The sequence below is a fragment of the Drosophila persimilis genome, unplaced genomic scaffold, assembly GCF_003286085.1.
Source record: "Drosophila persimilis strain 14011-0111.01,24,50 unplaced genomic scaffold, DperRS2 tig00000579-arrow-pilon, whole genome shotgun sequence".
In the NCBI taxonomy this organism is placed as follows: Eukaryota; Metazoa; Arthropoda; class Insecta; order Diptera; family Drosophilidae; genus Drosophila; species Drosophila persimilis.
In genome coordinates this window covers 382741-394767 of record NW_020825322.1, presented here as the reverse complement: position 1 = coordinate 394767, position 12027 = coordinate 382741, and the positions used below count along the sequence as shown (strand labels likewise).

The 12027-nt window shown below is 42.9% G+C and overlaps 3 protein-coding genes across 4 annotated transcripts in view; 1 reads left to right on the top strand and 2 right to left on the bottom strand.

The window, feature by feature from the left end:
• Positions 1–463: 463 nt before the first annotated feature.
• LOC6598390 (AH receptor-interacting protein) lies at positions 464–2401 on the bottom strand. Its single transcript, XM_002023477.2, has 3 exons — positions 2174–2401; positions 1819–1995; positions 464–1728 (listed from the first exon to the last, which is right to left on the bottom strand). Exons 1-3 carry the CDS (start codon positions 2264–2266, stop codon positions 1036–1038), a joined length of 963 nt encoding a protein of 320 aa, XP_002023513.1. The 5' UTR covers positions 2267–2401; the 3' UTR covers positions 464–1035.
• Positions 2402–3469: 1068 nt separating this feature from the next.
• Positions 3470–8748, bottom strand: LOC6598391 (SH3 domain-binding protein 5-like). Of its 2 annotated transcripts, XM_002023478.2 has the most exons (6): positions 8478–8748; positions 8316–8378; positions 7821–8239; positions 7151–7225; positions 5798–7060; positions 3470–4388 (listed from the first exon to the last, which is right to left on the bottom strand). In XM_002023478.2, exons 1-6 carry the CDS (start codon positions 8517–8519, stop codon positions 4178–4180), a joined length of 2073 nt encoding a protein of 690 aa, XP_002023514.2. In that variant the 5' UTR covers positions 8520–8748; the 3' UTR covers positions 3470–4177. The 2 variants fall into 2 exon arrangements, with proteins under 2 accessions (XP_002023514.2, XP_026846246.1); XM_026990445.1 differs by lacking the exon at positions 7151–7225 and having other exon boundaries at positions 8478–8747.
• A 662-nt stretch (positions 8749–9410) lies between these two features.
• LOC6598394 (Ca(2+)/calmodulin-responsive adenylate cyclase) overlaps positions 9411–12027 on the top strand; it is a 41802-nt gene continuing 39185 nt past the window's right edge. Inside the window, exons 1-2 of the mRNA XM_026990557.1 lie at positions 9411–9681; positions 10658–10790. The gene's annotated coding sequence lies outside the window, so the exon portion shown is untranslated. The remainder of the gene's footprint in view (positions 9682–10657; positions 10791–12027) is intronic.

Here is a 12027-nt window from a genome sequence, read left to right as displayed (position 1 = left end):
TCCATGCATAAAACTAACCAGAGAATCTTATGAAAGAGTTGTAATTCATCTCTAAATCGTTTGAATATACTCATTCCAACTCTGATTGCTCCACAGATATAGTCCTTAACCACAAACGCAGCGGTTTTCAAACAAAATTTCCACCAAAACCTAGGTAAAATATAGTCCAAGAATTATTGTGGCTTTTCCCCCAAATATAGTCCGAAAACAGTTTTACGAATTATAACACATATCGATGGCGTTTGTTTTTAATATTTTGTTCACAATCAAAATTCCATACAACATTTACAATCAAATTACAGCCAATATATGTGTGTAAATATATATATATATATATATATATATATACGAATGTTGGATATATAATAGTTTCGCACACACACATATAATACATATACATACACATATACACATAAAGTACATACATATATATCTAGTCTTAGGATAGTTTCTAGCTCGATGTACATATCGAATATATATATGAGGACATTGGACAACAAATGTAGAACATTTGGGGATACGATACGTGATAGGCAAAACCATTTGTTAGGGTTTTTGTTTTTTTTTTTTCATTTTCATTTTGGTAAACGCTACGAAGAGCAACAACTTATAAACTATTTGTAATATACACAGACACATATAATAATCATAAACATAGTCCAACTCTTTGCTAATTACTTTTTGTAGAGGAGGAGGCCTTAGGCTTTAGGCTTCAGCGATCTTTTTACTTAATTTAAAGTCCAGAGTGAATGAATGAATGGCTTTGTGCGGAGAAACCTAAACTTTTCCGAAATGCAATGAACACTCTCTCTCTCTGTCTCACCATATCGCCCGTATACGTCTCTGCCTCATCGTCCGCATCGACTTGTAGAGGACCCAGCAGCTGAGCAACAGGTTGGCCAGCGAGAATAAAGGTACAAATCGGCTGCGTCCTAGGATGGTGAAAATTGAGGGTTCGGCTAACTGTTAGCAACAGGTCTCATAGTTGCTCCAATAGACCAGGAGCATTAGCAGGAGGTTCGCACAACTTATATTCTAGAAGAGCTTCTGCATGTGAATCCGATCCTGAACGTTGCGTGCCTGCTGCTGTTCTTCAATCGATTTCAGCTCCTTGGCCACCGTCGACTTGAGGCTGCTATCCAGGGCCAGTGCATCAATGAAATCTCGACGTGCCTGCATCGGATTCCAGGCACCAGCATGTGCCTTGGCCCGCCTGAACAGCGCCTTCACATTGCGTGGATCCAGATTCAGCACCTCGTTGCAGTGCTCGATGACGGCATAAAAGTCACCAGCAATGAGACGACACTGGGCATAGTTGAGCAGCAATGGTGTCTTGACGGCCGCCAGCTCCTTCCACTCACCATCGTGTGGCTTCTCCTTGAGCATGAGCTGCTCGACAATGCCGACGGCCTCGCGATAGCAGGTCTCTGCATCGGTATACCGATTTGATTTGTAGAAACCATTGCCCCGCTCTCTCAGTGTGTTGGTGGCCCGCATTTTCTCGTCGTCGGACATTTGCCAGCGCTCCTTTTCGTACTGTTCGGGCAGCTCAATCGAGATCAGTTCTATGATGAACTCCAGGTCCACAGGATGCTGCAACAAGGCATCCAAATCGGGATAGCCAATGCCCTCGTTTTGCAGTGTCATGCCACAGCAGCGACGGCGTTCCTCGGGCTTCTTTCCAATGTCCCTCAATGTCTTTGATATGAAAGGATACTGGGGACATAGCTGCGACCGGAGCGAAATTATGGAAATTGGGTCAGTGAGATCGCGTTATTGACCTATTCTCTCTCTCGCTTTCGTTGCGTGTATACATACCGACTTGTGGACCGTAAATTTGGCCACCTCGTTGAGGGACATCTGCTGTACAATCACTTCCCAGACCTCCAGTTTGAATTTCTTGCCTAGGACCAGTTCCATCGGCTTGTCCATCTTCCTGCTGTCATCCACAATCCGTGCATCATGGGCTGTGCGCGTCTGGAAGTGGAATTTCACCTGTAAACAGGAGCAAAGGAAGGGATGGGGTGTGATGGGAGGGGGATAGTGTTAGTGCATTCACTTTCCAGGGCCTTGGCCTAATTTCACTTGTTACTAGGCGGGTCAGGCAGCAACAGCTGCCCCCGCAGTTTGATTTTTTTTTTGTTTTTCCTTGCAAATTGTATTTAATTCATACCCGTGTTCCAGGCGTAAGCTCAATGTAAGCGTTTCCCGGATTAATAATCTCCTTGCGGATGGGCTTGTTCTCGACATTCTTCTTGTGCTCCATTGCGATGTGGTTTTCAGTGAATGTGTGGTTTCCGATTAAGTAGCACAAGTGTCCGCACTGCTCTCTCCGTCTTCACTGAGTGTGTGTCCGTAAACAACGTCTTATTGTTTCCCAGTTCGAAAATAAATGCAAATTTTCTAGAACTGACGACCAAAACAAGAAGAGCGTTGCCAGCTGACCAGCAGTGAAGTTATCGATCAACGATAAATATGCTGACAAATTATTTGTATTTAAGTTCAATCATATTCCTCGTTTTTGATATTCGATTGAATATCACTAGCTAGCTAAGACCTTCAGCTCTGAACTCATCATTGTGTTCTATTACTAAATTGATTTTCTACAAGACTGGTTAAATCTAAGTTTTAATCTTTATTGCATTGCTTATAAAATAAGGTTTAAGACAAAAACGGTCAACAACAATTTCCACTAAATTTATTTTCTTACATGACAACTACACGTTAACTACACATTGGCTACACATTAACTACATTTGTATGTAATTACCAAAAGCGGCACCTGAAGGGGAAATATGTACGTTTGAAAAATTGTTGGCCGTTTTTTCATATAAGCCCCATGGAAGCGCCAGTGTGAAATACCTTCGCAATCCACTTTTTGGAGACATTTTTAAAAAATGGAGATTTTAGCGACCAAAGATCAGCAGCTCGATGCTGATTACGAAAACAATTTCTAAATGGCATTTCTACACGGGTTCTAAATTGGAGCATTGGACAAGAGGGTGAAGAAGACTCGTTTGAAGAAAAAAGTTCAGTCATCGATACTATCGACTGCTAATGCTAATTTTAAAGATTGATGCAATTTATAAATACCTTCAACACAATTTCGACGTCGAATTATATCAAACAGTATATAAAATACCCAAAGTTGTCATCCTGAAGCTGACCCCAGAGGCCGTGGAGGACGACAGGTGGTATATCGATGGTCAGGCGCGATGCATCGATATGCTGTGGCACTGGAAGCGGTAGTCAAGCTATACTATACAGTTATGTTTGAAAGTTATTTAGAAAAATGAAATTGTAAATACCATGTTAATCTGCCCAGGAAATAAAAATACATTGATTTATCATACGTATGTATATGTAATTTGTATGCAGGTATCGATCAATGTTATTTTTTAACAGGTAATTCAAATAACCGTCTCCCATTTGAATGAAACGCACATCGATTTTTAGAATACATACTCTTCATATATAATTGTAATGCAGGTATCAATAAATGTTGTATTTATGTATGTAACATTCAGTGGCGTGGGCAGAAAATGAATGGAATAGTGGATATAGAAACAGATACAAGAATATACATACTATATGTAGAATTTCAATTTCACAATTAAAATCTTTCGATAAAGGAAAGTCGCTACCAGTCCGCTTTCTGCATACGCCACAAATAACATTATTTGTACAATTATTATTTGTAAGTATTACTGTTTTCATTTGGTTTTTTTTTTTTTGCTGTGTTTATGCTTCTGCTGAATGTTTAAATACACACTAAAAACATTTGTAACTGATTTCGTTTTTTGACTAGCGTTTTAGTTATTTGCTTATTGTAAACAGCATAAAATGTAACCATCTTATTTTTCGTATGCCTCTAAATAACACACAAAAATTATTGCACATTTTGTTTTGTTAGGATTAGAACATAGTTTGTGTGTCCGTGTAATGTAAATGTGTTTGGATTTTGGGATTGATGATATGTACTACATTTTGACTAATTGTTTTCTTTTCGTTTCTTGCGGGTCGATGCCCAGCCCACCAAAATACTCATAGAGTAAAAATTTTGCCATAATTTAATATGTGTTCGTGTGTGTGTGCTTGTTTGCGTGTGTATGTATGTTTGTTGTGTGCTCTAGTAAAGGTATCTCGTTGTCGGCGAGACTCACTAACATTTCGTTTCTTAGAACAACAAAGCTCCTACCACATTTAGCGCTTGATGATGTTGTTTCTGCTGTTGTTGTTGTTGGTGTGTGTGATGCATGCTTGTTGTTGTTGTAGTTGTTGGCGACTTAAGTTCTTCCACTATTATAGCACCGTGCTCGTCCACCGAATGATTTAATAGTAAATTCTCAACCTGCTCATCGGATAGTAACTCTTTAGGCTCTGACGATCTGTAAAGTTAGGTTTATTAAGTTATCATTGTATTGTACGGCAAACGGATTACGTGAAAAACAAATACACAACAACCAAGGAAGAATAGAGTCTGAGCTGAGGCGAGAGAGAGAGCGAGAACGATAGAGTGTAGAGTGTAGTGGATAGCAAACGGTTTTCTTTTTTTTTTGTAGCATAAAAGTGGGGGGTGGAGAAGAGCAATGTGGGTGAGAGCGATTTTCCACATAAATGAAGAGCGGGTGTTAAAGCAGCATCAGAGACAGACAGATAGAAAGAGAGGTGTAGATAGCCTAAACGAGTAGCAGACATTAAACAGCGGTCTGATTGTATGGTGCGGCTCGCTTAGCTCAAAAGACAGCAGGCATAGTGGTGACAGCGATTACATTTACAGCAAACAAACTAAGGATCAGACAATGAGAGCGCGAGATATTGTGTGAGTGTGTGAGAGCCAACGGAGCTTTTGCTCCTATGAGTACCGTTTGGCATTGGACTTTGCCGGCGAAAAGCATGCAGTGAGAGCGAGAGAGATGGATATACATATGTATGCGTCCAGTTGGCTTTCCAGTTGAGCTGGGAGCAAAGATCTACGATCACTAATTTTACGTTTTGTCTGTCATGATATCTCTCTCTTCGCAGCTTTTTTTTTATCAAAGTCTAATGCCATACAGCTATTACAAACGTGCGTTTGGTCGGAGGGGTGGAGGGGTACAATGGGATGCGGGTGAGAGTTGAAACTGAAAAAATAACGGGTAAGGGGAGGGGTGGGCAAAAACACAACATATACAAATAATTTTTCTCTCTTTTAAGTTTTTGAGCAGTACATACAGAACATTATTACTTTTGCTGTTGTTGCTGCTGTTGCAATTGTTGTTGGGAGGAAGTTTTTTGGTTATTCTATTTTTTAAGCGTGTGTGCGTTCGTGCTGTTGTTGTAGGTTGTACTTTATTGTTGTAGTTGCGGTTAATTTTGTTCTTGGGAGAATGTGTTTTTATATTTTTTGTTTTTTTTTTTCAAATGGTAGCAAAAAGCAGAGAGCGTGAGAGAGAGAGAGAGAGATCAAATCAAAGCAGCCAATTTGTCGTTTCATTAATTAATTTTGTTGTTTCTAATTGCTGTACTTTTTGTTGTTGGTTGGTTGTTTTTTTTTAACTGTTGTTTTTCGGTGGATAAGATGGGTGCATAAAAATCATCGATGGCTTATTTCATGGATCATCGATGGATTCGATGGATCGTAAATCGGATATATTCTGATTATTTGAGAATTACTGTTCAAATGAGCTTCGTCAGGCGGCTCTGCAGGGAGTTTAGCAGGCCTCGTCCGCCACCGACACCGCCACCGCCACCGCCACTCCCGCCACTGCCGCTCGCACTGCCACTGCCGCCCGACGTCCCTACACCATCTACTGACCTGCTGAAGAGGAAAAAGTCACCAGGTCCGCCGCCGCTGCTGACGACGCCGCCACTAGTGCTGCCTCCGCCTCCTCCCGCACTGCCCGAGGATGACATTGCCGTCACCGTCGTCGTTGTACCCAGCAGCGCCTCTGCCTCGGCCCCGCCGCCCTCGGTGGCGGCCATCTCCGATTCGCTGTTGCGCCTCTCCAGACTGCGGCCCACCTTCTGAAAACCGTAGCTAAACGCATCCTTCACCTTGTCCCCCGCATCGATCAACAGATCCAAGCTCTGCCTCCGGCCGCTGCTCTTGAAGCTGTTCGAGCGGGACAGCCACTGGCTGAGGCTCTGCTTGCGGCTCATCTGCTGACCACCGCCGCTGGCGGAGTGGCTGCCGTCGTCCTGGAATATCGTGGTGCAGGTCACCTTCCGCTTGGGCTCATCCGAGGACGATCCCGAGTGCTGGGACAGAACATCCGGATCGTAGCCGCCGCCACGGTTCAGGCCATATCCCAGGCCGCCGCCGCCGCCGCCACCACTGCCGCAGCCACCGGCACCCTCCAGGCCGTGCTGATCCAGCAGCGATTGATTCGAGTAGCTGGAACTGGTGCTGTCCGAGTGGGACAACCGGATCTCCGTCCACTGCTCAATGTCGTTGTCGCCCGGTGCCCCCGAGACCGATGCTGAGGCCGATGCCGAGGCCGATCCACCCAGGGAACCGCTGCCGGACTCTGATCGCTGCTTCACCTCGTAGGGAGCATGGAGTCCCTGGGCCTGCACCGAGAACAGATTGGTGTCGCCATCCGTTGCGCTGGTGCTGGCCGATTTGTGCATACCGCCAGCCAGCTTCTGGGGGAACGTCAGCACCGCCTCAAAGTCCGTCAGCAAATGGGGACAATCGTGCGGATCGCTCAAACACTGACGCGGCGGACTGCCCGCACTGCCCAGACGATCGGGCATACGCAGATAGTCCTCCTCCTCCTCCAGATCCACCTCAGCATCATGGTCATCGTCCCTGTCTCTGTCTCTGCCCCTGGCACTCTGCATTCCACCGCCAGACAGAGCATCCACAGCGTCCACCTGCCGTAGCATGGCCTCGTAGTTGAGGAGATTGTTGCGCTGCTGTCGCTGCCGGTGGATGTCCTCGGAGATCTGTTCGAGATTCTTCAAGGCCTCGTTGTAGGTGAGCTTGGCGGCGCTGACCTTTGCCTCCAGCTCGTTGACCCGCAGCTTCTGGGCCTTCAGCAGTCCGTTGTAGTTCGCACGCGTCTCGTAGTAGGGCCTGCGGGATGCGGGAGGAACAAGAACGAGTAGCGTTTGGGGAGGGGGCATGCCCCGCATTAGTGCTTGTGGGCGGGTGAGGCATACTCACGAACACAAGGTACAGTGCAGGGCGTGCATAATGCTAAAGTATCTCAACAAAAGTAAATTGCGCTTGAGCTGCAATCTAAAAGGAAACGGAAAAACGTATAGGAAAAGCATAGGAGAAATCCAAAAACAGAAGAAGAAAGGAAAAAGAAATAAAAAGAAAAGAGCAAGAAAAAATAAGAATGTAGCCAAAAGGATAACCAAGAAAATCCACCAAACTCAATATGATCTTTCAATATGATCCATAGATCTCTTTCTATCAAAATTACATCTATATTTATGTGTTAATCGTTAAAAGAATCCATATCCATTAAAAACAGACAACAGCTCTTAATCGATAATTATCGATGACTACCAAGAGTTCGATAGATCAGTCTCAATACGTATTACACTTCCATTTCTACATATCAATCGGTATATGGCTTTATAATCATTAAAAACAGACCACAGACATAAGCAAAATTCGAAATCGATTATTTTCGATGACTCGATAACTACATATTAAGTGTATCATAATTCAAGTATTATAAAACTAAAGAAACTAAAGTTTTCACTATAAAAAGCTATATAAAATATAATCATATAAACCAAGAAACAAAAGCTCCCAAAATTCGTATAGTTCTATCCCATAGATATGTATAGATCCTGCACCATCTATAGAGCCAGAAGTGTACCTGGATGCACGTAGCGCCTGCTTGAGCTGTCCCTGCAGCTTGTTCACCCGATTGTTGGCCACCTCCAGCTTCAGCTGGCACATTTTCAGTGCATTCCGTGTGTCGGTGACCTCCAGCTGCGATTGATTCACTTTACTGGCAGCATGGCTGAGCATCTCCTGGCAGGCCGTATCCAATGTTGACTTCTCGCCGAGTCCCTGCTCGGCCAAGTATACCATCTCCTTGGCGGTGGCATGAATGGATTTGGCCTTCTCGTGATTGGCCGCAGACTGTTGCGTCTCCTTCGCCAGCTGTGCGGCATAGATGCGCGACTCGTAGTACGGTTTGGCGGCATCAATCGAATTTCCCAGCTTGTGGGCGGCCGCTTTGATGCGCACCACGCTCTCCGCCAGCAGACGCTTGAACTCGCACTTGGACTCCTTTTGGGGCACACACAATAAGAAGGGAGTGAATGAGTGAAAAATCAATATGCCAAACAAAAAGAAAAACACTCACATCGAGCTCCACTTCGAATCGATTGATGTTGTCCGTTGCAGAATTCAATTTCTCCAGTTCGATCTGTGGGAAGAGTTTCGGAAGGAGGGGAGATGTCGTCTCATCAGTGCTTCTAGCACAGTCCTAACACCCACACAAACAACCACCCACCCACCCACATACCTGGACACGCGGATCCACGGGCGTATTGCTTTCTGTTGACATTGCACTGCTGTCTTTTCTGCTCTTCGATTCGCCTGATTTTCCAGAACGTTTTCACTTTTGGGGGCTCTCTCTCTCACTCTCTCACTGGCACTGGCAGCGCTGTGGCATGACGGAGGCAGAGCAGCTGCTGCTTCTGCGTTTCCACTTTAGTTGTGTGTCAATTGCTGTCGCAAATTCGTTTCATTTCCACATCACAAAAAACAATCAAAAATTAAGAGCAAATATTACAGGGCTGAGCGGAGCGGACGCGGAGCTTTTGCAACAACAAATGCGAGTTATCGATAAAATATACCGTCCGACGTCAGAAATATACCGAAATATACTGACGAATTCAAGTTATATTATACATATTCCCCGTTTTTGATATTCCGTCGAAAACTACTACCTAGATAGAGCTTTCTGCCCTGCCCACATAATTTTATCCGATTAATGAATCAATTTTCTACTTGACTGGCTTATTTCAAATACTTGCTTTTACGGGATTTTGTCTAGAAAAGGTTTTAGCGAAAAAGGTTAAACAAATAAAACGTAACAGAAAACCCTCTTTTCACGTAAAATGCAATAAAAGCAAGTGTTTAAAATAAGCCAGTCAATTAGAAAATAGGTTCATTAATTGCATAAAATTATTTGGGCATGGCTAAATGTTCTATCTAGCTAGTAATATTCAACGGAATATCAACATTGAGGAATATGTAAAATAGATCTTCAATTCGTCAGTATATTTACGGTATATTTTTTAAATGAGACGGTATATTTTGGTGTATTTCTGTGAGTCGGACGGTATGTTTTAACGATAAATCCGCGGTCACACTGGTCGCTTCGTATTCATTTAAAACGTGAGCGTTTGTTTTGTTTGCGAAATCTCGCTGTCGCTAATCGTCGGACGCATTTGCGTTAAGAACAAACAAATCTCGAGTATAGCTGAAAGCACCAAGAGTGGATAAAAGAAAAGCCCTTTTTTTTTGAAAATCTATTCGTCGGCACGCGACTAATTCGAAACTCTCGACTATTAACACTTTTTTTTCGGTGTTTTCCCCTCTTTGCAGTTTGCCAAGAAAAGTGTGTGTAAAAACGGTTTTTTTGTGTTTCTTAAAAACAAAATAAATTGCGCGCGCGCCTTTGAGGAAGGAAAATAAGAAACAACAGCAGCTCTAAAGAAAAAGTAATTAAACTAAAAAAAAAAGACATCCAAAAAATGTTGGGGCATGAAAATGCAGTCCGATAGGAAAACGTTGGCTGCGGCTTTTATCTGCTGTGTGCTGCTGGACGCATTGTCTTTGGGTTGTCTGCGTCTTAACTCGTTTTTTGCTTTTGGCTTTTGGTTTTGTTTTTTTAGTTTTTGTCTTTTTTGGTTCTTCTTGTTCTCACTCTCGCTGTCTCTGTCGCTCTTATGTGTGCGTGTTGCCGCATGTCGTCTGCGTTGTGTGCTTGTGTGTCTGTGTGTGTGTGTTGTCTATGGGATGCGCTTAGACGTTGCGTTGGCTCTTGCTACACGCCTTTTTTTTGGGCTTACAGCAGGAAGAGGGGGAGAAGAAGCAGAGACACCGAAAGGAGGAAGAGAGACAGAAGAGGAGAGACGAGAAGGAAGAAGAAGCAGCAATAGCAGGAAGAGAAGGAGAAGAAGCAGCAGCAGGAAGAGACGGAGAAGAAGCAGAATAGAAGGAAGAGTGAGACACAGAAAGAACCACCAAAAACAGTAGAAAATACACACACACACGCACACACCAGCAAAAAGACGGAAACTAAAAGCGAAAACAAAAACAGAAGCCGCAAAAAACAGCAGCAAAAACAAAAAAAAAAAAAATCAATAACGTTATTTGGCAGGGCAAGCAGGCAGCCAGCAGCTGAGTGGCAACACCGTTATGCTTCCGCTTCCTTGCATTCCCTCTCTCTGTCTCTCTTTGCGTCTTTCTTCCTCTTGCAAAAAAAAAAAAAAAGAAAATGTCAACCGGCAACCTTTTCGGTGCCCGGCCCAAAAGGGCTAACCGTTAGATAACCGAAAACCAAAGAAAATGCAGAGAAAAGCCACCTGCAACAACACCAAAAACTACATCTCTACCGCCACTGCATTCCAGTTTATCTTTTGCTCATCTTTTTTTCTTTCTTTCTTTCCGTACCCCCACCCCCTTCTATTTCAGCAGCATCGGGAAACAGCTAAAAAGGACGGAAGGAAAACCCCAAAAAAGGAAAAGGAAATTCCCAAACACCGAAACTTTCATTGCAGCATTTTCTGTAGCACATTTGTTGCTCTTTTTTTCTGTTGTTGCACGGGTAAGTTTTTCCACTTCATGAGGGAATATTTTCCCCCCACAGCTTCCGTTTTTTCTGCATTTTTATATGCCAGAGGGGAGGCCACGACACACACCGGTTCCTGTTTTTTTTTTTTTAATAATATTTACAAAAAAGAAGCTCTTAAACAGAAGAACATTTTTGGGCACAGAATATTGTAGATGTTTTCCATGCAAATTGCATTTAAAATGAAGGAAATCGAGTGGAAAACTTATGAAAAAACAAGAACTGGTAAAAAGTTCTAAAGAAATCGGAGTTTCTTAAGGGAAATCTATGGTATTCTAAGGATGAACAGGCGTTTTGTATTACATTTATATAAAACAAAGGGAATGTAAAGAAAATTTTTCGAAAATTATGGAAATCTATGGAAATTGAATTCCTCAAAAGAATTCCAAGGCTAATCTATAGTTCTGTACAGAGAAAACTTGAGTTCTTTGGTGTATAAATAATAGAAACTACAAGAATCGGAATTCTGTCAGGGAATTCTAAGGAAATTCTTTGAACCGAACTGTGATTCGAATTTTTGGATGAAATCTGTACGATTTGTTTCTAAGACCTAACAAAAACCATTAAAAACTAACCTCTATAGATGTGGGAATGTGTGTTTAAATATTAGTTAGGTTAAATTATGGTAAATTTATTGTTTCTATGTGAATCCCCGCGTTTCCAATGTCTTTAATCAAAGGAAATTTGCAGTAACCTAATTGAAAAATGTTTATTTATTTTTTGGGTAAATCTTTGGGCTTGAAATATTAATAATATTTAAGGTGTTTTCTGTTAAATCTGTTACAATCCCATGGGAAAGAAATAACACTTTCTGTGGAACTCTGTTGCCTTTGCAGGAATGTTGTGTGCCCCTTCTTCTTCTGTCTGTCTGACTGCCTCTGCCCCTCCTCTCGTTCTCTGCTCCAAGGGCGGCTCTCTGTCCCCTGTCCTTGGGAAGCTTTTTGTCGTCCCGACTTCGAATTATGCGGGCCCTTTGTTTATTTTTTTTATTTTGCAATTGATAGAATATTTTTTGAAAGGGGGAATGAGTCGCGCGTTGTCTCTTCCTCTCTCTCTCTCTCTCTCTCTCTCTCTCTCTCTCTCTCTCTCTCTCTCTCTCTCTCTCTCTCTCTCTCTCTCTCTCTCTCTCTGTCTGTCTGTCTGACAGAGTCACACATTTTGGTGTACGACAAATATTGGAGATCCCATTGCATTGGGACCTACAGACCAGACA

Coding starts and splice junctions, on each gene's coding strand:
- LOC6598390 (XM_002023477.2), bottom strand. CDS start 2,266: ATGGAGCACAAGAAGAATGTCGAGAACAAGCCCATCCGCAAGGAGATT. Junction 1,996..2,173: donor AGCTTACGCCTGGAACACGG/GTATGAATTAAA, acceptor TCCTGTTTACAG/GTGAAATTCCACTTCCAGAC. Junction 1,729..1,818: donor AATTTACGGTCCACAAGTCG/GTATGTATACAC, acceptor CTCCGGTCGCAG/CTATGTCCCCAGTATCCTTT.
- LOC6598391 (XM_002023478.2), bottom strand. CDS start 8,519: ATGTCAACAGAAAGCAATACGCCCGTGGATCCGCGTGTCCAG. Junction 8,379..8,477: donor CCGTGGATCCGCGTGTCCAG/GTATGTGGGTGG, acceptor CTCTTCCCACAG/ATCGAACTGGAGAAATTGAA. Junction 7,226..7,820: donor CAGGCGCTACGTGCATCCAG/GTACACTTCTGG, acceptor GTTTCCTTTTAG/ATTGCAGCTCAAGCGCAATT.